General features: G+C 45.4%; 1 protein-coding gene across 1 annotated transcript in view; it reads left to right on the top strand.

Moving 5' to 3' along the window:
• MLH1 (mutL homolog 1) overlaps positions 1 to 24533 on the top strand; it is an 83510-nt gene that overhangs the window by 22417 nt on the left and 36560 nt on the right. Inside the window, exons 12-13 of the mRNA XM_004018218.5 lie at positions 53 to 429; positions 2881 to 3029. Coding sequence (XP_004018267.2) covers positions 53 to 429; positions 2881 to 3029 — 526 coding nt within the window. The remainder of the gene's footprint in view (positions 1 to 52; positions 430 to 2880; positions 3030 to 24533) is intronic.

Genomic DNA, 24533 nt, shown 5'->3' with positions numbered 1-24533 from the left:
TGCGCTTCTCTGCTTATTCTGAATCTTCCCCCCATCTTCTTTTTTGGCACAGACTTTATTGCCAGGTCTTACTGGCCCCTCTGGGGAAGCGGTAAAATCCACAGCGAATGTGACATCCCCATCCACTGCTGGAAGTGGTGACAGAGTGTATGCCCACCAGATGGTCCGCACAGACTGCCGGGAACAGAAGCTCGATGCCTTCCTGCAGCCTGTGAGCAAGGCCCTGTCCAGTCAGCCCCCGGCTGTTGTCCCAGAGCACAGGACAGATGCTTCTAGTAGCGGGGCCAGGCAGCAGGATGAGGAGATGCTTGAACTCCCAGCTCCTGCTGAAGTGGCTGCGAAGAGTCAGGCCTTAGAGGACGATGCAACAATGAGGACTGCAGAGCTGGCCGAGAAGAGAGGGCCCTCTTCCAGCCCCGAGAACCCCAGGTATGATCTTGGGGGAAACGCAGCTGGCCTTCTTTGTTCTTTGATGAAACTGCCTTCTAACTTGAACTGTCACAAACTCCTTGCACCTTCTCTCTGCCTGTTCACCACCTCCCTCCAGCGGGATGGTCCACTGTCTGCCTTTGACCACAGCTTGAGAGTCACCCATCACAGTAGCCTTTGAAATACCTTAAATGTTCATGATTCCAAATATTATTTGAAAACACGTCAGAAAAAAAAAATCACATTTATCATTTAATAGTGAATTCTAGTAAAGCCTCAACAGCAGAGGTGGCTGGGAACGGGGACCTAAAATACCTGGAGGGTTCTTCATCCTTCTCCAAGCTGTTGTCACTCCTTTCAGAAGAAGCAGAGTTTCTCAGTTTAAGTTATGAAACTTCCTGAAGCGCATGGGCTAGTGGTGGAGAGCTAGAGAGAGGGGGACAGGAACTGCTGGACCAGTAACTGTCACTTTAATTCTTTAAATTGGAATATATTTGCTTTATAATCTTGTGTTAGTTTCTGCTGTACAACAACGTGAATCAGCTAATTGTGTACGTAAACCCCCTCCCTCTTGAGCCTCTACCCCCATCCCACCCATCTAGGTCATGACAGAGCACTGAGCTGAGCTCCTTGTTCTATATAGCAGCTTCCCACCAGCTATCTAGTTTGCTCATGGTAATGTATTTATGTCAAACCTACCCTCCCCTTCCTCCTGTGTCCACACGTCTGTTCTCTGTGTCTGTGTCTATTCTTGCCCTGTAAATAGGTTCATCTGTACTATTTTTCTAGATTCCACATATATGCCTTAATGTACAATATTTGTTTTTCTCTTTCTGACTTCAGTCTGTATGATGGATTCTGTGGCCATCCATATCTCTACAAATGACCCAATTTCATTTCTTCCTACAGCTGAGTAATACTCCCTATATATAAACACATACCACATCTTTATCCATTTCTCTGTTGACGGTCGTTTGGGTTGTTCCTGTGTTTTAGCTGTTGCAAGTAGTGCTGCAGTAAGCACTGGGGTGCGGGTATCTTTTTGCCTTACGGTTTTCTCGGCATAGTAGGATTGCTGGGTCATATGGTAGTTCTGCTTTTAGTTTTTTAAGAAATTTCCATACTGTTGTCCACAGTGGCTGTGCCAACTTACATTCTCATCAGCAGTTGAAGAGGGTTCCCTTTTCTTCACACCCTCTCCAGCATTTATTGTTCTTCGGTTTTTTAATGATTGCCATTCTGACTGATGTGAGATGGTACCTCACTGTGGTTTTGATGTACATTTTTCTAATACTTAATGATGTTGAGCATCTTTTCATGTGCTGCTTGGCCATCTGTATGTTTTCTTTGGTGTCCAGTGTACACTCTGTGGGTGCTCTAAGGACATCTCACTGGAATCTGTAAGGTACGTATTCCTTTCTCAGTGTGCAGGCACTGTCCCTGGAGCTCTGGGTGAAGTCCTTTGCCCAAGGCCATGTGTCCACCTGGTGGCTGACCACCAAAACCTTGGCTCTAAATGCCCACTGGAACTTGGGCCTGTTACTTCACCCTGGTTTGCTCATTTCCAAGTCAGTCTAGCAAGACGACTCCTAAGGATTTGTTTCCAGAGGATAATAAAGGATGCTAACACTTACTGAGCATCCGCTGTGTGCCAGATACTTTGCATTAGCTCAGTTCATGATCTTAACAGCCCTGCCGGGAAGTGTGACATTTCTGTTGATCACTTGGGAAGATAACGCTGTGAGCCATTGACTGCACAGCAAAGAAATCTTTTTAAACCAGGAACCAGAGTATATCACTCCTTTCTGAAAACCACTTGGGGTGAAACCAGCCTGGCCCCCCCAGCCCATCACTCTCCTCCCCTTTGTGGCCCTTTGGCCAAATTAGTCCCTTGGCGCAGGAGCTCTTTGACCTCTTGTCACCCAGGTCTCAACTCAGATGTCACCTCTCACCAGAGACAGTCTTTGTCCATTTAATCTAAAGTTCTTTCCTTTTCCCATCATTCTATTACCTTGTTTTATTTTCGTCATAGCAGTTGTTGCTACTTAAAATGATCTTTCTCCTGTTGCTGTTTGTCCCACTGGAAAGGCAGCATGGTGAGGGCAGGCACCTTGTCGTGGCTGTATAAGGTTGGTATTATATGACAGTGATGGACGGAGGGCTGAATAAATGAGACGTGGCGAGATCAGCACACTTGCTCGAGGCCCTGCAGGTCTCTGGGCTGAGCCATGTCCAGTGGTCCCTTGCTTGGGCCCCAGAGGTGTCTGAGAAGCAGTATCCAGGAGAACAGACTGATCTGAGTGGCTCCCTCATGGGAAGGTGCCCCCCTGCAGTATGTGCAGATTTGGCACATAGAAGTTACTTCCTTCTCCAAAATGCGAGACAAAACTTGACTGACTTTAAAAACTTTAAAGATAGTGTTGACCTGCCAGTTCTTCATCTCCTTTGCAGAAAGAGACCTCGGGAAGACTCTGATGTGGAAATGGTGGAGGATGCGTCCCGAAAGGAGATGACAGCTGCTTGTACCCCCAGGAGAAGGATCATCAACCTCACCAGCATTCTGAGTCTCCAGGAGGAGATTACCGAGCGGGGACATGAGAGTACGTAAGTGCCGAGGCCGCCTGCGCCTCCCGCGGCCAGAACTGCTCTGGTGAAGGTTTGGGAAATGCAGGAAGCGTGCATGTCCTGATGGTCTCTGCAGTGCGCTGATTGAAGCTTGCTTTCTTTACTAATCCATGGCAGCATCAGCTTCAAGATTATCAGCACTTGGGAGAGAAGAGAAAAAGTGATTCTCTGGTTTCAGCCAGAGCGAATCAGTACTCTGGTTAAATCAGGGAAGTCAGAGTAGAGTGGTCATTTAAAGCGGTGGTCCCCATCCTTTTTGGCACCAGGGACTGGTTTCATGGAAGACAGTATTTCCATGGACTGGGTCGGGGGGCGGGGAGTGGGGAAGGGGGGATTGTTTGAGGATGATTCAAGTGCATTACATTTATTGTGCACTTCATTTGTATCATTATTACATCAGCTCCACCTCAGATCATCAAGCATTAGATTCCAAAGGCTGGGGCCCCTGATTTAAAAAATCTTCAGTTTGTTTCTATCTTAGCTAAATACGGGGTATGCTGTGGCTGAGAGTACACAGGTTCTGGAGGGCCCTAGTTTGTATCCAGGCAGCTACCATGTGTGCTGTGTGACCTTAGCCTTTCTGTGCCTCAGTTGTTCCTTTTCTGTAAAATGAGGTTAATTTTACCATTGAAGATTACTGGTGCTCATTAGAGATAGAATGTAAGTGAAACACTTGGTACAGAGTAAGGAGTCAATAGCCATTTTTGTATCCTGAAGATAAAGTGAAAAATCATTATTATTTTCCTCAGAAATAGCTTTCAGAACACCCAAGTTATAGAGCTCCAGTTGAGTCCCTGTTACTCCTAAATGATGTTTATGGTTTTAGAAATGAAAAGAGGGCTCATCACCTCCTGGGGGTAAATTGATGCAGGGACTGAGGTTTGTGACAGTGACTTGTCCCTAATAGAAGTCCTGACCCCACTCAATGGGTCACAGTCATGCTCTGGGTAGGTCTGTCGTTGCTGGGCGGTGTTGCATCTGAGTCTGTGCAGTTCAGCCCTGTCCTTGCCATTTTTCATCTACGGCACATTTTTGATTAAGCAAGTTGCATTTTATAGCAATGTTGAAATTTATCTTAAAATATGACAACCTGGATTAACTTTTAAATGAAATGAATGGCCGAGGACCAATTCAGGGCCTTTTCCACTGATCCTTAGCCTTATAAACAGCTGTTGTGGCTCAGATGCCCCTTCCCTCTTCTCTCGGTTACCACTCGTTGGAATGAAGAGAGGCCTCAGTTTGCCTTTCCTTGCTAATTCTTTCTCATCTTCGCACTCTGGGCCCTTGTCTGTCTGCATGTGGGGAAAGACGTGGGGTCTGCTGCCTCGGGAAGGCTGCATGTTTCCTGTGATTAAGGCCTTGCCAGTTGTAGATGGCGCTGCCAACTGGCTTCTGACTTATGTTTCCGTGAAGATTTGTTCCCCTTGCTTCTTTTCCCTCCCCAAGCTGGGAGCTTTTAAAATCATTCTTAAATAATGAAAGGAAGGTGGGCCATGACTTGATTTATTTAGCAGTCTCCCTCACAGTTGTTTTAATTGACAGACTCCTTCAGATTTGGAATTTACTTAGTTTTCTCTAAGAGTTTGTATTCCTCATGCAAAGCAGGCTATTTAAAAGTTATAATTTCAGTGAATTTCTGAATAGTTGCAAACTATTTTCGGTAAGGTGTAAATCTAATCTATACCAAGTTTGGTTAGGTTTGGAGTCCATTGCTAAGGTGATGATGAATCGAAATGTTCTAAAATTGTATGTTCATGCATATTACCTCATTTAATTCTAGAATAGTCTTGTGAGGGAGGCAGAGCAGATGCTGTTATCTCTGTTTTAAAGATAAAGAAATGGAAGGTGGAGAGAGTAGCTAGCCTGGGTGCCTGTTTCGTGGAGGCAGGGGGGTTGTTCCTAGCCCAGCCTGCAGCAGGGGGGCTGGTCCAGGGCTTACATGCAAAACTAGATCAGCTGCTTTAGATCACGTGGTGGGATGAGCATGCCACGTGATCCCTGATCCCTCAGACTGAGGCTGTTTCCAGATGAGCCAGGGCCGGGTTTTCCAGAGGAGTCCTGATCTTGGTGTGGAGAGTAGGGCTGCCCTTTGGAGCCAAGAGAATTCGTTGAAGCTCCTATCACCTATACCATTCCGTAGCCAGTCAGAAATCTATTCACCTTTGTGGGGTACCTTTTGCATGTTCCGTGAACTGGTGCTTGTGTTACAGCCCTTACTTGGCTGTTGTGATGAACACCTGAGACATCTGAGCAAGGGGAGGGAGGGGACCTCTGACTCAGGTCCTGCCTGTGGCATCTGTTTATACAGCCCCAGCAGGGAAGCTGGTTGAGTACGCGGATCCCTCTGAAGCTTGGATTTGGGGAAGTAGGCTAGACCCTGGCTGTACTCCCACAGAGCTATGCCCTGGCCCAGGAAAGAAGTCAGATGCTTTTGATCTTAAGTGGCCTGGGCCAGCTTGAAGCAGGACTTGGATTCCCAGCCAGAGGTTGAGGTTGGGTCACAGCAGTGATAGTGTCAAGTCCTAGACACTAGACCAGTGGTCATTGACAAGGCCCTGGCCCTTTGGCTTTGCGGGTAAAGAATTCCCACAAAGACAGAAAGCCGTGAAACAAGTAAAGTATTTATTAAGAGGAAAAAGTTAGGTCCAGGTGGATAAACACAGCTGTACTGACACTGAGGGGACTCAGACTGTCGCTGAGTCTCGCCCTTGAGGCAGCTGGAATTACTGTTGGGGGCATTTTTTCCGGTTTTTCTTCGGCCAGTCAGTTTGATCTGCCTGGTTCAGAGCCTGTGTTTGGTATATCTCATGTGTGCACACTCATCTGTCAGCCAAGATGGACTCCATAGAAGAGGTGTAACTTAGCATCGCTCCCCTTTGCCCTACAAGGCGCTCTCTATTCAGGAAGGTCTCCTTTGAGACTGAGAAAATGTGTGGTCTCTTATCTGGGGAGGGTCCAGCCTCCTCTCTGGATTGTCTTGCTGTTGATATTTAGGAGTTTCTGTTCCCAGGGAACGAACTTCAGTTGGTCACATCTACCACCTGCCTCAAATCCTCCCTGAGAGACATAGACCCCAAGAAATTTTTATCAGGAGATAGATAAAGGGTAAAACTTTTGTAGCTTCTTAAGCTGGCCAGGGCTTCGTAGACCCTATGTAGCTGGGTTCATGGAGCGCTCTCCCTGTCTCCTTAAAGGGCGCCAGGTTGCTCTTTCAGCAGGGTCTGCTGACTGGAGCCATTCGTCACCCCGTTCTGTGATGCCCCAGAGAGAGCGAATTACTTAGAGAAGCAAGGACTAGAGGCCAGTAAAAGACTGTTGCAGTCAGACCCAAGCAAGGGTAGGGTCTGGTTACACAGGGCCAGCGTATCTTTGTTAATCTCTGGCTTAAATTTAGTATTTTTGTCTATTTCTAAAATAAAAGCTCTGAATCTGTTGGTCCCAGGCCACCTCCTTGGACTGAAAGCTCTTAGTTGCAGATTTGCAACAGTATGGAAAACAATGGTGAAAGTTGTTCAGTCGTGTCCAACTCTTTGCAACTCCATGGACTATACAGTCCATGGAATTCTCCAGTCCAGAATACTGGAGTGGGTAGCCTTTCCCTTCTCCAGGGAATCTTCCCAATCCAGGGATCAAACCCAGGTCTCCCGCATTGCAGGTGGATTCTTTACTAGCTGAGCCACCAGGGAAACCCACCAACAGAGCACTGGGCAAAATATAAATCAGTATGGCTGAGAAGAGGAAGTTTGTAAGAAAATGTTGCTAAGGAAAGGGTTAGGCAAGAGACATTAGAATTTTCTTCAATTGGAAAATGAACAATTCTGACCCTGTACATTACTGTTCTGAGTCTAGGGTCTCTGGTGGAAGACCATTTTCCTTCAGGAACTTGGTTAAAATTCCTTACGGGATGGGCTTGTGGTAAGCAAATCCAGCTTTCCGTCAACTCAGTGGAAGAAGCATGAATTTGTGCATTGCGAGCCAGAGAGCTCTCTGTTCATCCTGTGGATAAGGGAAAGAGGTATAGAAAAGCTAAGTCAATTAATAGCTTCATTGTAGCACCAGTCAGGCCATAATTGAGTCACCCAGTGTGGGCAGAGAAGTTCAGTAAATTCCAAGAGCAAGAGTGAGAGCAGAGAAGACAATAGTTATCCAAACCTACCAGAACACATCAGTTATTCTGTAAGTGGATTGGTGTACCAGAAGGCAAAAGGAAGATAGTAGCTATTGCTTAGCCTAGTGTCTAAGATGTCTTTTTGTCCTTTTTGATTAAGAGGTTTAGGTCTCGGAGTGGCTTATTCTTCCACCTGGAATTTTCAGGCTGTCTTGGGTCCTCTGGGTCCTGTAGAGCCGTGCTTCTGAACCTTTTTGGCACCAGGGACCCGTTTCAAGGAAGACAGTCTTTCCATGGACCAGGGTTGGGGGGCAGGGGATGGTTCAGGCGGTAATGCAAGCGATGGGGTGCAGCAGATGAAGCTGTGCTTGCTTGCCCACCACCTCCTGCTCTGTGACTCCGTTCTTAACAGGCCTCAGACCACTACTGCTCCACGGCCCAGGGCTTGGGGACCTCTGCTATACAGACTTGGAGAAAGGGGTGGATTCACAGGGATGATTGGAATGTGGGTCTTCAGGTTCCTGTAACATATCAGTGGAGACAGGTTTAATCCTGGACAGATGAACCCAGCTGGTGACCCCCTGGAGTTTGCTGTAGGAGTACTCGGCAAGATTTAGTAAGGACCTTTCCATTTTGGGAGTAGCTAGTCTCCAGGGGTTCACTTTCTAGGTCTTTAAAAGTACCCAATCTCCAGGGTAACTGGGACTGTCATCTGGAGAGGACTGCACTCTGTTGCCATAGTCTTGTCTAGCCTTCTGGACCTGGCCTAGGTTTATAATGTATCTGAGATGAGCCTGGGTTTCTGGGTCAGTTAGCATGTCCAGAGTAAGGAATGGCCTTCCGTGTGTCATTTTGCAAGGGCTTAACTTAGTGGTAGTTTCAGGAGCTGCCCTGACCCTTGGCAGGCTGTTGGCGGCAGGTGATACCACAGCTCTAACGTTTCCTGACAGTTTGCCCAAGGTTTTGTTTTGAGTACGATTATCCTGTTCCACTTTTCCTAAGGACTGAGGTCTTCAGGACAAATGGAGGTGGCACTTCATTCCCAAAGTCTGCAAAATCTGTTGTGTGATTTTTGTTGTAAACGGAGGTTCATTGTCACTCTGAAGGTGATGGGCAATCTGAATCTAGAAATAGTTTCCTTTAGGAGCACCTTAGCCACTTCAGTTACCTTCTCTGTTCCATTAGGGAAGGCCTCCATCTATATAGTTAGAGTACCTATAAAGACTGGTAAGTATTTGAAGCCCTGGAAAGAGGGCATCTGAGTGAAACCTATTTGCAATCCTCTTCTGGGTAAATCCCACATTGCTGGACTGGGCTGACGAGGGGAAGGCTTGACTTTGCCTCCTGGATTATGGGTGGTGCAAAGGGCACAGCCTCGAGTTACTCTTTGAATTGTCTCCAGGAGCCCTTTCCCTGTAAAAACGTGGAAAACAGCTATGGGCATTGCGTCTCTCCCCAGATGGAGAGAATCATGTTGCCCTTTAGTAATTTTCTGGTGGTTGGAGAAAGCAATGAGCTGTTTCTGATCTCTGTGTCACCAGCCATCTGTTCCCTTCATTTCCCCCTCTGTTTCCTGCCTAGGTCTCTTCAGAAATTGAGTACCTGGGTATAACATTAGAAGGGGGAAGGGATAGGATTAAAGCCATTTTTGTTATGGACATTAGGGCTACTTTGCTCGCTTCCCAGTCAGCCCTGTCATTTCCTCAGAAAATTTGAGAAGTTCCCTTTTGGTGCCCATGGCAGTGGATGCCTGCTACATGTTTTGGTTTTTGAACTGCTTCTGTGAGATGTAGAATCTCAGCCCCACATTTTACAGGGAAACTTCTTGCGTTTAGAAGTCTTCTCTGTTTCCAGATAGCTGTGTGGCATGTAAAACGAAGGCACAGTTTGAGTCTGTGTATAGGTCTATAATTTTTCCCTCCCTTAGGATTAAGGCTCACATTATGGCTCTTAGCTCAGCCTTTTGGGCTGAGGTGTTAGGTGGCAGAGATTGTGCTGCTTTAATACTGTAGTTGCTCACAGTAGCATACCCTGCCCTCCTGACTCCATCTTTAACAGAACTGGTGTTAGCGCTTCCTTCGTTTTCTACGGCCTGGTCTACAGGTCAGATCAGCGGGCACAGACCTGGTCAAGGGTTTTGAGGCAAGAATGTGTTAGCTCTGGGCTTTTGGTGGGCATTAAGGTAGTGGGGTTGAGTGTGTGGCAGATTTTGAGGGTTTGTTCTGGAGAGTCAAGGGGCAAAGCCTGGTACTTGATAAAGCTCCCTTCTAGTTTGCCTGTTATCTCTAAAGTTGCTGGTACTTGTGAGGAGTCTGGATTTCAAGTGGCTGTCCAAAGACAAGCTTGTTAGGTTTTTCTACCAATAATCCAGTGGCTGCTACAGCCTGGAGGCAGTCAGGCCAAACTTGGGCCACAGAGTCTAGTTGCTTGAAAAAGTAGCCTTTAGGCTGAGGCACTTCCCCTAGCTTCTGTATAAAGACCCCCAAGGCTGTCCCCTGCCTTTTAGCCATGTACAAGATGAATGGCTTTTCCAAACCGAGGGGACCCAGAGCAGGGGCGCTGGTGAGGGCCTGCTTGATATTATTAAAAGACTTCTGTTCTCCATTCCAAAGTAACAGTTCTGTATCTGGGCCTTTAATGGCTTCATATAGGAGCTTAGCCATTAGTCCAAATCCTGGAATCCAAACTGTACAAAATCCTGCCATGCTCCAAAAAAGATGGAGATGTTTCTTTGTCTTTAGAGTACTTAGGCCTAAGATAGTTTGTTTTCTGTCTGGAGACAGTTGTCTACTTCTGGAGTGTTAAATATATCCCAGATATTTAACTTGTTGCCTCGTGCCTTTTTCTGAGACTCTAACCCCAGGCCCCAAGGAAATTAGGGATTCCGATGCTATTTGATCTGAAGCCTCCATGGAGGGCCTCCGTGTTAAAATATTGTCCAAGTACTGTGGAATGATCCCTTCTTTTAGGTGCGTCTCCCTTAGTTCCTTTCCTAGGGCCTGGGCGAACAAGTGGGGGTTGTCCTGAAATCTCCTAGACAGTACTGTCCGTGTGTATTGTTGCATTTGGCCTGAGTCAGGGTTAGTCCACCTGAAGGCAAACAGACACTGAGATGAGGGATGAACTGGTATGCCAAAAAAAAAAAAAAAAGACATCTTTGAGTCTAGCACAGCAAACTGTTTGGCGTCTCCAGGAATCTGGGCTAATATGCTGCAAGGCTTGGCCATAAGGGGGTATATGGGGGCCACTGGATCTTTCACTGCATTAAAGTCTTGCGCTGTACTCTATTCCCCATTTGGCTTAACAGCTGGCAGAAAAGAAGCAGTGATGGAGCCTGGAGGGCGCCCAGAGGCCGTGTCTTAAGAATTTAGCTGCATGGGGTTGTAAACCCTTCTTTGCTTCCAGCTTGATAGAATACTGTCTCCTGTTGGGATAGGCAGTTTCTGGCCTAAAACTGATTCTTACATGTTGGCGATTTGCGGCCCTTCCAGTGATTCCTTTGTCCAATACTGAAGGGTCTGCTGTTTGTAGAATATGCCTGGAAATAGGACTTTGCTCTTGTGGCTGATGTTAGAGGCAAAATAAGGGGCTGCCCAGGTCCTCCTATCCGGAGTATGGCCCTGAGGAAACTCAGGTCTCTCCTAAGGAGAGAGGTAGGACACTCGGTACAGCTAAAAAGGCATGCGAAATCAAGTTCTGCTCAAGTTGGCAAGTGAGAGGCCCAGTAAAATAGTGGGTGTGAGCCTTTCCCTCAACATCCATCGCAGTGCAGCTTTTGAAGGAAAGAAGTTCAGCGCGAGGAATCAGGACAGGGTTAGTGGCTCCCTTATCAATTAAAACATCGATTTTCTGTCTGTCATGTCAAGGACTACCTGGGGCTCCTTGATGGAGATAGATGTCTCGTTGTGAGGGGAGCCACCAGAATCCCCGGGCCACCTCAGACGTCCAGCATGGCCGTCCCAGGAGCCGGAGCCCTGCTTCCCCTTCAGGAAGGAGTGAAGTCTCTCTTCCAGCGACTCGTTTGTTTGCAGTCTGGGCGCAGCCCAAGGGGATCTCTCTGGCACTCTCGGGCCCAGTGGCCCGCTGACTTGGTTTGCAGCATTTCCCCTGTCGGTGTTGCCTTCGCACAGATAGTTGGACTTTGTTGGTGCCGTTGGGTTGTCCTGAGGTTACAAGGCATGGGTGAGAGCAGTGGCCGTCAGTGTTGCCTTTCCTCTTCCTCCTCAGCTTGATCTCCATTATTAAATACCCCAAAGGCCACCCCTAAGAGTTGGGGCATGAGTGTGTGTGGGCCAAATTGTAGCTTCTGGAGTTTCTGCCTAATATGAGGGGCAGACTGGCTGATGAAGTGCTGTCCCAGTAGGGACTGGCCTTCACAAGTGGAGGGATCTGTGTTGGTGTATTTTCTAAAAGCCTCCGCACACCACATGTGAAAGAAGGATGGACTTTCTTTTTCTTCTTAGGTCATTTCTTGAACCTTTTCATAGTTAGCTGACTTTTTGATACACTTTCTCATCCCTTCCAATAGACATTGGATAAATCCTTCTTGGCTTCTGTTCCTTCCCGGGAATTATAATTCCAAGAGGCTTCCTGATCTAACTGTGTCTCCACTCAGAGCATAATGTTTGGGTTGGGCTCTGGCAAACTGGTCAGTTCCCTCTGGCCTGCTGTCAAGATTCTTTGTTTTTCCTCAAAAGTACAATAAGTAGACAGGACTGCTTGGACATCCTTCCGGTTAAATCATAGACCAGAGTGAGGACGTAAGACCATTCAACAAACTTACTAGGGTCTCCAGAAGATGGGCCCAGTTTCTGTCTGTACTGGGCTGTATCAGTTAAAGAGAAGGACACGCACTCTGTCCCTTTTCCATTCGCCACTTCTCTGACAGGGCATAATTTTCCTAAGGCTGCGTGATGGGAAGCTCCACTGTGAGTTACCCCAGACGGACTAGTCTGTTACTTCTTTGCAGTAACAGAGGGTATGAAGGGACATAGGGAGGTGGAGTTTGGGATTGGTCAGAGGGAGTGGGAGAAGTAGGTGACTCTGAAAAAGTACAGATGCTGTTGTTAGGAGTGGGGGGAGCTAGATTTCCCCCCGAGATATGAGCTTACCAGGGGATCATCTAAAGAGTCAGGAGAGTCTTCTGGTTCCCCAGGTTTTTCGTATATGTGCTGCCTAAGCGAGCACATTCCGCAGGGTTTGAATTATGAGACCTATATAGGGCGAGATGTTGGTGAAGGACCATGAAAGCCTGAACACGGGGACTCTCACTCTACTTTCCCATCTTGTGGCAGTAAAGATCCAGTTGCAGAATGGTATTACAATTTAGAAACCCGTTTTCAAGGCATTTTTCTCCATTCCCCAGTTTATACAAAGACCAGGCCCTGCGACAGTAGAATCTGTTTCTCCTTTTTTTGGTTGTTCAGTCGCTCAGTTGTGTCTGACTTTTTGCAACCCCACAGACTGCAGCACACAGGTCTCTCTGTCCTTCACCATCTCCTGGAGTTTGCTGAAACTCATGTCCGTTGAGTCGGTGATGGCATCCAACCATTTCGTCCTCAGGGAAGCTCTCTCCTTTATTAGCCAATTAAAATGTCCACTTCTTAACAATACACTCCAGAGTGTTTCTCCTGGCTTGGAGGGGGATCCTCCCATGTCGAATAGCCTGCAACCAAAAACGAGAGAGCACTCCTGGAATGGAGTGTGGCATCCTGGAAATGTTGACCAGGAGACATAAGCCTGAAGGGTTTTGGGGCGTCCCTGAAATTCTCTTCAAACCTGATGGGATTTCATATGTCTTCTTCACTCTCTGGTTGGTTTCTGGTCCCCAAGATACCCTGCGCAGGGCACCCAACCCAGCACAGCTGGCGAAGGGCTTTTGAACCAGTGTAGACAGGTTGCCAGGACTTCTCTCAAAGATCTGTTGTTTATAGAGCTTATGTCCTATCATAAGCCTTCCTATGCTGGAGCTCATTCCCTGAGACTGAGCATCTACAAAGTTTATATTATAATTCGGGCTTCTGGTAGTGGCCGGCCTGATAGGCTGGCTGTAGCAGTGTGGAGGCTGCCATGCCTGGAGTGAAGGGGGTAGGGTAGATGTAAAGAGGAATCCTTGGAGAAATTGGAGCTGGGTGCTATGGAAGGTGGCATGGGGTTCAAGGCTTGAGGGCCAGGAAGTGGAGAAATTCTCAAAAGTAAATTTCTGGACATTGAGGTGAGAGACTAGACCCCTGAAGAATCCCAAATCCTTTGTCCTATCTTCCTGGCAGCTAAGATAGAATTGAGGGGACTTCCTGGCGGTCCAATGGCTAAGACTCTGCGCCTCCAGTGCAAGGGGGCCCAGGTTCGATCCCTGGTCAGGGAACTAGATCTAACATGCCACAGCTAAGAGTTCTCACATGCCCTAACTAAGCAGCCAAATAGATAAATAAATATAGTAATGGAAAAAAAAAGAATTGGGAATCGTCTGGTTTTGACTGACACAGATGGCGCTAAATTAGGCAGTGGCAGGGATGCAGCTTAGGAATGATATCCAGGAGATTTTTCCATAAAAGGCTGCAGAGAAAAAACATAAGAAACAGACCTTTTTGTTCAAGTAAAGTGGGAAAGAAAACCTTAGTGGAGGTTTCTGTACGGAAAAGTTAGAGAGTGAGAGTGAGACCCCTTGGGCTCCTGCATGGTCGGAAATTGCGTTTCTGCTGTGTCCTGAAGGATAGTATCAGCTGTTACCCAAACATTTGAATCTGCGCAACCTGGGATATTCCCCTGCCATTCCCAGTTTTGCAGGGAAACATAATGCTGTGAGTGGGCAGATGTCACGGCCTGTGGGCCTTGAAAGGGAAGGGGATAATGAGAGAAAGCAAGCAAGAGTAAAAGCCACAGCTCGGCAAGCTCTGTGGTTTACCTTGACTTCTTGAATTCCCGAGTTTCGGCACCAAACACGATCTTGGGTGGCCTCGGCCTGCAGCTGCTTAGAGCTGGGCTTCGGTTCCCTAGCCAGAGATTGAGGTTGGGTTGCAGCAGGGAGAGCGCCAGATGCCTGCCACTAGACCAGTGGTCAGTACTGGCACTTCAGCTTTGCAGATGAAGAATTCCCACAAAGATGGAAAGTAGTGAAACAAGTGAAGTATTTATTAGGAGGAAAAAGTACAGCCCGTGTGGATAGACACTTGGGCAGATTCACAGTTGCCGAGGCGTGCCCTTGTGGCAGTTGAATTACTTTTATGGGGCATTTCTTCTCGTTTCCTTGGCCAGTCATTTTGATTTACCTGGTTTAGAGTCCAAATTTAGTTTATATCTCAGGATCCTCCCATATGTGGGTATGCATCTCTTAGCATCTCCTTGGAGAAGGAAATGGCAGCCCACTCCAGTACTCTTGCCTGGAAAATCCCATGGACGGAGGAGCCTGGTACAGGCTACTGTCCATGGGGTCGCAAAGAGTTGGACACGACTGAGCGATTTCACTTCACTTCATCTCTTAGCCAAGATGGATTCCACCCAAGAGGACTATGGGTAGTGAACATCAGTTGGCATCTCTCCCCTTTTTGGCTTGCAAGGAGCCTTTCTGTGCATGTATAATTGGGGAGGTCTTCCCTGGTGGCTTAGATGGTAAAGCGTCTGTCTACAATGCAGGAGACCTGGGTTCCACCCCTGGGTTGGGAAGATCCGCTGGAGAAGGAAATGGCAATCCACTCCAGTACTATTGCCTGGAAAATCCCATGGACGAGGTGCCTGGTAGGCTACAGTCCATGGGGTTGCAAAGAGTCAGACACGACTGAGCAACTTCACTTTTCACTTGGGTTCAAGAATGAGAAATATGTGGTCTCTTATCTTCTATCTGGGCAGGGCCCTGCCTCCTCTCTGAGCTTTCCTGCTATGCTTGTTTTGAAGTTCCAGTCCCCAGGGAATGAGTCTCCTATCGCTTTACCCTGCGGGAGCCCATCTACTTCCTGCCTCACTTTCCTTTAGCGACATTTTTAGTTGCATTTATTTGTGTAGTTATTTCATCATGGTGCCGGGCAGAGTGCCTGGCTTGGGGACTCAGGAGCTCTTTATTGAAGGAGTGATTGGGAAGAGCCACCTCAGAGGGGAAACCCTGGGATGTCAGGGTTGAACGCTCCATCAGACAACCCTCTTGAGTCTGTATTTATCCATCCCTCATGAATACACTTTCAAGCAACAAGTGAGGTTACTTTCTGGTCCAACATCCAGTCACCTGTTCCGTGGAATTAGGCTCATCCTGGATTAGTAACAACCAAGTTACTTATTGCCAGTCACGTAATTTTGATCCATTAATTAAGGAGGATGAGGAATGTCGTAAGTTATTTGCTAACACTTAAATCAGAAAATGTGCTTACCATTTTATCCACAGCTTTATCTTCTTTGTCTTTGGTGCACAGTCCTGGGTCTTAATGTATACACTCTTGTATGTTTGTCACCAGATGACAGGTTCTTTTGGTTCAAGAAGTCTGCTCAGCAGACATTTATCAGATGTCTTCTCTGTACAAAGTATGCTGTGCTGATCCCTGAGGCAAAAAGCCCACTGAATAAGCTCAAACCCCTGACTTAAAGGAGTCCATGCTGTTGTGGGGGGTGTTTGGTAAATTGCCGGCTGAGACGTAAAGGTTCAATGAGGGACATTCTGGGACAGAGACAGAAGGCCACGTCAGCCAGGATGACATTTTGCCTGGGAGGGCTGCTGGATCTGCTGAGGCAGGGCCAGAGGCCCTGGGCCCCGGGGGCTGCGCGGGCAGGTGAGAGCTTGCTCCCAGAGGGGCCCTAAGGAGCTGGAGGACTGCTCGCCCTTCCTCTGGGCACCTTCACTCGCTAGTGCTCAGAGATATGTGCTCAAGATGTAGGGTGCCCTTGTGAACGTGGATGTGTGGTTTGGCTTTGAAGCACAGAGGATTTGGTCGCATCTTGGTGCTGGTAGAGTGATAGGGAGATGCCCTCAGACCCCCAGTGCTGTGGGCATAACTAGGGAGGAGCCCTGCGTGTCTTCCTTGCTGACCTCTGGCCTGAGTAGAGCCCTGCCCCCGGCCAGGCTGCGCTTTGGTATCTGTGGATGCGTCAGAGCTCCCATGAAAAATGTGTATGGAAAAATCTCTGATCCTTTTTTAGTGGATTACACTGCTTCTCTTTTCTCCAGTGCCTCATTATTCAAGATTATTTGATGTTCTCCAGCTTTTAAAATAATTATTTTCCACCTACGCAGAACATCCTGTAGAGACGAGTTTCAGTGGGAACAGAGGGGAACACTTATTTTAAAATTGGGAAAATAAGCCTCTTTTGGGGAGGGGGAGCAGAGAGTGTTGCAGAACTTATGTAACAGTGCAGGAACTCACATGTGGTGCCTGAGTTAAAAAAAAATGATGTAGAGGCTTATTGCCGTCCCTAGACCCTTGCCCTATTGTCTCCAACCCCTCTATTCCCCTTTTTAGTGGTGGGGCTTTTACTTCTTTCATTAAATGTATATTTATGTACTCAGGTGCACAGTCACTCAGATAAATTAGTAGATGCAAAATTGTGCTTATAAAACCTCGGTGGGAGCTACAGGGGAAAACATGAACAACACCGGTGTTTAAAGAAACAGCGGTGTCTGACACCACTGCTCAAAGAAGCGACACCAGTGTGCTGCCTCCCCGTCCCAGCCTCTCCCTCCTCTCTTAGGGTAGCTATGACCTTACGTTTTGTGATTATTATTTCCTTTCTTTTGTTAGAATTTTACCACCCATGTTGTTGGTGGCCCTACAAAACTTATTGTTGTACAGATTGTTAAACTTTATATAAAGGGAAATATACTGTATTTTTCTGCAGTGTATATAAATACGCACACACATTGCTAAAATTCATCCATCTTGCTACACTCTGGTTTGCTTTTTCTGTTTATGACAGATTCCACTTTGTGATTCTGCCCTGAGTTTAATCATTCATTCTGCAGTAGAAGAACGTGCAGGGGACTGCAGAGCCCCCACCTCTGCTTCTCAGACCCCATCCCCTTTCCTAGACTTGGGCGGATCATGAGCTTGGCACACTGGCTGGCAAGCTCTGTGTAGGGTAGGCACACAAACCGGCTGGCTCCTAAAAGTGACAGTTTGTCTTCCAGATGGGCTGCTAAGTGTGTGGTCCCTCCAGCAGTGTAGACAGTTGCTTTGCTTCAGTTTTTCTCCAGTGTTTGATATTGTCAGGCTTTTTACCGGTTTCTTGGTAGTGAAATGGAGTCTATTGGTAGTTTTCATTTGCACTTCCTCAGCCATTGATAAAGTTGACTTAAGTATTTCCTCTTGGTCAGTGCCTGTTTCTAGCTTTCTGCCCACGTTTCTGTTGGGTTTTTGGTCTTTTCTGATTTTATGAGCATTTTATATAATGTAAACGTTAATCAGTTATATGAGAACATCTTCCTTCAGTTTAGGGTTCATGTGGTGTATTTTTTTTTATGAATGCTTGTGTGTGTGTGTGTGTGTGTGTGTACACACACATGGGGTGTGTGTGTGTGTGTGTGTTGCTCTATTGGTCCAACTCTTTGTGACCCCATGGACTGTAGCCCACCAGGCTCCTCTGTCTATGGAATTCTTCTGGCAAGAATACTGGAGTGGGTTGCCATTTCCTTCTCCAGTAATGAATTCTCCCCCCATATATATAGAATTTTTTTTAAAATTTTATATTGGAGTCTAGTTAGCATGTTGCGTTAGTTTCAGGTGTACAGCAGAGCAGTTTACGTTCCCACTAAAATGTAGGAGGGTTCCGTTCTCTCCACACCCTCGCCAGTGTTTATTGTTGGTAGACTTTCTGATGGCTGTTTTGACTGGTGTGAGGCAATAGCTCATTCTAGTTTTGATATGTATTTCTAAGCAATACATATCCATGTATATGGAGATATATATATATATATATCTCCATATATATATATACACACACATATATATCTCCTTGGGTGGGTGTATATATATGGATATATATACCTCCTTTTTCAAATTCTTTCCCAATTTAGGTTATTACAGAGTATTGGGCAGAGTTCTTTGTGCTATACAGTAGGTCCTTGCTGGTTGGTTGTTTTATATACAGCAGTATGTACATGTCAGTTCCAAACTCTCAGTCTATCTTCCCCCCAGTCCTTCCCCTTGGCACCCATAAGTTTATTCCCTCAGTTTGTAAGTCTGTTTCTGTTTTGTAAATAAGTTTATATCATTTTTTTTAGATTCTGAATATAAATGATATCATATGATATTTGTTTTTCTCCATCTGACTTAGTATGCTCATTTCCAGGTCCATTCTTGGCCCTGCAAATGGCATTATTTCATTCTTTTTAATGGCTGAGTAGTATTCTGTTGTCTGTGTGTGTGTGTGTGTGTGTGTGTATCACATCTGTATCCATTCATCTGTCGGTGTTTAGGTTGCTTCCATGTCTTGGCTATTGTAAACAGTGCCGTAGTAAGAATTATGGTGCATGTATCCTTTTGAACCATGTTTTTCTCTGGATGTATGCCCAGGAGTGGGATTACTGGATCATATGGTAGCTCTATTTTTAATTTCTTAAGGAACCTCTTTTAGTTTCTTAAGGGCTTCCCTGATCACTCACCTGGTAAAGAATCTATCTGCAATGCAGGAGACCCTGGTGCGATTCCTGGGTCGAGAAGATCTCCTGGAGAAGGGACAGGCTACCCACTCCAGTATTCTTGGGCTTCCCTGGTGGCTCAGCTGGTACAGAATCTGCCTGCAATGCGGGAGACCTGGGTTCCATCCCTGGGTTGGGAAGATCCCCTGGAGAAGGGGATGGCTACCCACTCCAGTATTCTGGCCTGGAGAATTCCATGGGCTGTATAGTCCATGGGGTCGCAAAGATTAGGACATGACTCAGCAGCTTTCACTTTCAAGGAACCTGCATACTGTTCTCCATAGTGGCTATGCCACTTTGCGTTCCCACCAAAGTGTAGGAGGGTCCTTTCTGTCCACACCCTTTCCATCGCTTATGGTTTGTAGACTTGATGACCATTTTGACTGGTATGAGGCAATAGCTCATTATAGTTTTGATTTGCATTTCTAATAATTAGCGATGCTGAGTGTCTTTCCATGTTCCTCTTGGCCGTCTGTATGTCTTCTTTGGAGAAATATCTATTTAGGTCTTCTGCCCACTTTTTTGATTGGGGATTTGGGTTTTTGATGCTGACTTGCATGAGCTGTTAATTTTGGAGATTAATCTGTTGTTGGTTACATCATTTGCAGATATTTTCTCCTGTTCTGTAATTTGTCTGTTTTGCTTATGGTTTCCTTTGCTTTGCAAAAACTTTAGAGTTTGATTAAGTCCCATTTGTTTTTATTTCTATTACTCTAGGAGATGGGTTGAAATATACATTGCTCTGACTTATGTCAGAGTGTTTTGCGTATGTTTTCCTTTAAGAGTATTATATGGTATCCAGTCTTACTTTAAGGTTTTTAATCCATTTTAAATGTATTTTAGTGTATGATGTTAAACAATGTTCTAACTTCATTTTTTTACATGTAACTCTCTAGTTTTCCCAGGGCTGTTTATTGAAGAGACTGTATTTTTTCTCTGTTGTGTAGTCTTGCCTCTCTTGTCTCAGGTTAATTGACCATAGGTACATGGGTTTGTTTCTGGGCTTTCTCTCTTGTTCCGTTGCTCTATACTTTTATTTCTGTGCCAATACTATATTGTTTTGATGCCTGTAGTTTTACAGTACAGTCTGAAGCAGCTCCGTTTTTCTTTGTCAAGATTGCTTTGGCTATTCGAGATCTTTTGTGTCTTCACACAAATTTTAAGAATTTTTTGTTCTAGTTCTATGAAAATGCCATTGGTGATTTGGTAGGGATTACGTTGATTCTCTAGATACCTTGGGTAGGATAGTCATTTTTACAGCACTGATTCTTCCAATCCAAGAATATGGCATGTCTTTCTGTTTGTCATCTTTGGTCTCTTTCATCAGCATCTTACAGTTTTTGGAGTCCAGGTCTTTTGCCTCCTTAGGTTTATTCCTAGGTTTTTGTTTTGTTTTTTGATGCAGTGGTAAATGGGAATGTTGACTTAATTTCTCTTGCTGATTTTTTTGTTGTTAATGTAAAGAAATGCAACAGGTTTTTGGGTGTTTATTTTGTATTCTGCAACTTTACTGAATTCATCGATGAGCTCCAGTAGTTCTCTGGTAGCAACTGTAGGATTTTCTATGTTTAGTATCATGTCACCTGTAAACAGTGGCCGTTTTACTCTTTTCTAATTTGGATTCCTTTTATATGTGTTTTTTCTTTTTGCTGTCACTGTGACTTCCAAAACCATGTTGAATAAAAGTGGTGAGAGTAAGCATCCTTGTCTTGTTCCTGACCCTAGAGGAAATGCTTTCAGCTTTTCACTGTTCAGCACAATGTTCGTTGTTTTGTCGTATATGGCCTTTATTATGTTGAGGTATATTCCCTCTGTGCCTGCTTTCTGGAGAGTTTTTATTATAAACGGGTGTTGAATTTTGAAGGAACCGTTTCTGCGTCTGTTTGGATGATCGTGTTTTTTTCCTTAAATGATTCATTTTCAGCTGTACCGTGCCTTCGTTGCTCTGTGTGGGCTTTCCTAGCTGCAGCGAGTGACAGCTGCTCTTCACTGTGGCACCTGGGCTTCTCGCTGTGGCGGCCTCTCTGGCTGCAGAGCATAGGCTGTAGGCACGCTGGCGTCAGTAGCTGCGGTTCGTGGGCTCAGTCATTGTGGCTCTTGGGCTCTTGCGGCACACAGGCTTAGTTGCTTCTCAGCACGTGGGATCTTCCCAGACAAGGGATTGAACCTGTGTAGCCTGCACTGGCAGGCAGATTCGAAACCACTGGACCACTAGGGAGGTCCTGATTACATGGCTTTTATTCTCCTATTTGTCAATGTGTATCACACTGATTTGCAAATATTGAAAAATTCTTGCTTCCCTGGGATAAATCCCACTTAATCATGGTGGGATTAAGCTGCCACCTGGCAGCTCAAACAGGAAAGAATCTGCCCACAATGCAGGAGACTTGGGTTTGATCTCTGGGTCAGGAAGATCTCCTGGAAAAGGGAATGACTACCCACTAAGGTATTCTTGCCTGGAGAATTCAATGGACAGAGAGGAGCCTGGTGGGCTACAGTCCATGGGGTCTACAGTCCGTGAAGCATTGGCCAGGACTGAGTGACTAGAGAGAGAGATGGCTCTTTTCATGTATTGTTGGATTCTGTTTGCTGGTATTTTCTGGGTGACTTCTGCATTTATGTTCACCAGTGATACTGGTCAGTACTTTTCTTTTTTTGTGGTATCTTTGTCTGGTTTTAGTATCATAATGATGGTGTTTGGGGGTGTTTCTTCCTCTCAAATTTTTGGGAAGAGTTTCAGAAGGATAGGTGTTAACTCTTCTCCAAATGTTGTGATAGAATTCACCAGTGAAGAATTCACCATTCATGTGATCCTGGACCTTTGTTTGTTGGGAGCTTTTTAATCAGTTTCATTTTCAGTACTTGTGATTGGTCTGTTCATATTTTCTGTTTCTTCTTGGTTCAGTCTTGGGAGATTGTACTTTTCTCAGAATTTGTCCATTTCTTCTAGGTTGTCCATTTTATTTGCATATAGTTGCTACAAGTAGTCTTCTCTAAGGGAAAATTTGTATCTGTGGCCAGGGTCAGAGCGGGTATTATTTATTTCATGAGTAGCCTGAACAGGATTGGTCTTACTTCTAAAATAAATTTCCTTATTGCTATCCAGTCAGAACCTTGGAAGGGAGAAATCTACCAGGGTAAGCCAGAAGTAGTTGACACAGGTAATTGGCCACAAACCCAATAAGTAGATTGATTTTTAAAATTAGCATAGGATGGTGCCCATGTTAGGAAGACATTTGATTCATATGCAAAGGTCCAAGAAGTCAGGAAAACTATAAATGATCATATGTGTCAGTTCCAGCATCCTGGGTAAGCTGTCTGCTTCACATGTCATCTTCTCATCCTGGTGTGAGTATATTTTCTCCTTTATTTAAGCATTGTTTTAAGGTGAGTTTGAGGTCAGCAGTCCTCTCTACGGACCAGTCTGTCACAGGGCCCCTTTTTAAGTGGAAAATGTAAATCCAACAGTCAGTTTCCTTTGGTTTTGCTGCGCATGAGCTAGTTAAGAGTGCCTGGTGAGGGCCTCTCCATCTGGGTTGTAGTGAGTCCTTTAAATGACATCTTTTCCAATATACATAATCTGTTTGCACATCATGGGATATCTGGTCTTCATCCAAAAATAGATTACTATGATAAACTTCAGAAACAAGCTTAAAATGCTCTTTTAGGAGTTCAGTTAAGCATTTACAATAATATAACATGTCCCCTTTTAATAATATATGTTCATAAAATCCTTCATCTAGTCTTATTGGTCTCCCAGCGGTAATTTCAAAAGGATACAAAGGCTGTTTCCCAAAGGAGAATTGATTTTAGGTTGAGGAAGACCAGTGGAAGGGGCTTTGGCCAAGGTAAGGAATAAGTATCTAGATTTTAGCCGATTAGTATTTACTTATTTATTTTTTCCAGTTGATTTTTAATTGTTCCATTTGTACTTTCTTCTAGCCTAGAGGCCTGGGGGTGGTAAGTACAGTGGAAATGCTTCATAATTAGACCAATTTTGCAAATTTTCTTGACAATTTGTGCAATAAAATGGGCTCCCCTATCACTATATATTTCTACAGGGACTCCCCAAATGGGAATCACCCTAGTATTCATTTGCTTACCAGCTGTGCATTTGCTCTTCTGTATGGAAATGCCTCAGCCCAGTGAGAAAGCATGCAAATTATAACAAGTACACGCTGGTAACCTCGAGAGGGGCCACTTGGATGAATTCAATCTGCCAAATTTCAGACGAGCCGGCAGATAATGGGAAACTTCCCTGAGAACTATGTAATGGCTTTCCTGAGTTGTATTTTGGATATTTGGTGCACCTAGAATAAATTTTCCGAGTTACAGTGAAGGAGCGCTTCCAAAAATACTGTTTTACCCCACCCTAATGTCTTAATCTGAGTTCCAGTGAGTTAGCTTATGAATTTATTGTAAAATGGGGTATTGTATGCTAAACAGAATACAGCTTTCCATTTGGGCCTATCCAGAGCCCTTTGTTGGAGCCAAACCTTACTCCTTTTTGTTTTCATGTTTCCTCTTCTCCTTTTGGTGCTGTTCTTAAAAATTTAGCAGGGTGTCAGCAAGGTTATTGGGAGGCTGAAAAGAGAAACCCGCTGTTAGTTGACTTATCATTTTGCAGAGCTGCCGTCTTGGCAACGTGATCAGCTACGGAGTTCCCTTTTGCTTCTGTGGTGTCAGTCTCTGACCTGATACCTTGATGATAGCTAATGCACTTGGTAGAAGAATTGCATCCAGTAATTCTGCATCTTGTCCCCTGAGGAAGTTAAAAACCCTCTGTTTCCAAAGCATGCTAAAGTCACGTGCTACCCCAAAAGCATTGTGGCTGTTGGTGTAAATATTACGGGATTTCCCTTGCCAAGTGTTAGGCTTTTGTTAGTGCCATTAATTCAGCTTCTTAGGCAGAAGAGATGTTAGGTAAGGGACCATTCTCAAGGATTGGTACTGGAGAAACAGCAACATAACTAGTACCAGTACATAACTGGTACTTTCCATGAGGTCCTCAGAGATATGAACCATCAGTGAATGATATAAAATCAGGATTATCCATAGTGCTTTCCCAGAGATTGATCCTGGGAGATAACAGATTGTCAGGTAAAACAATACATTCATCATTAACATCTAATTCCTCTGGTAGCAAGGTGGCTAGATGAAGCTTGTTGTGTCTGTGAAGACTTATATTTGGTGAGAGCAAGATAGTCTCATGGGAAGTTAATCGACTTGCTGAATAATGTTGTTTGTGATGAACGTTTAGTAAGACTTCCACAGGGTGAGGAACAAAGATGGTCCAAGAGTGACTCATGATTATCTCCACTGTGGTTGGACACAGCACAGCTGTCCCTGTGACAGCCTGGAGGAGAGGGGAGAGGCCCCTGGCTGCTGAACCTAGCTTGGCTGTAATAGCCTGCTGGCTGGCAGTGAGGGCTGTGGTGCTGGGCTAGTGCTCCCAGTGCAGGCCCCTGTTTCGTGAACAAAGAGGAGGAAGGGTAGGTCATAATTTCAGTGCCCCAGGGCAGGGCCTTGGCTAGAAGTTTTTTGTTTTTTTTTTTAAGATCTTCATGGCTTCAAAATGTTCTGCATTTCAGCAAAGAGGTTCAGGTTGGTCTTGTTTGAATAGATTATATACTAGTTAAGAAATGAAGGGTGGTGTCATCTGCATATCTGAGGTTATTGATATTTCTTCCAGTAATCTTGATTCCAGCTTATGCTTCTTCCAGCCCAGCGTTTCTCATGATGTACTCTGCATATAAG

This window comes from Ovis aries, chromosome 19 (genome assembly GCF_016772045.2).
Source record: "Ovis aries strain OAR_USU_Benz2616 breed Rambouillet chromosome 19, ARS-UI_Ramb_v3.0, whole genome shotgun sequence".
NCBI lineage: Eukaryota > Metazoa > Chordata > Mammalia > Artiodactyla > Bovidae > Ovis > Ovis aries.
Note: the sequence above shows the minus strand (reverse complement) of the source record. Positions and strands in the feature narration are given on the sequence as shown.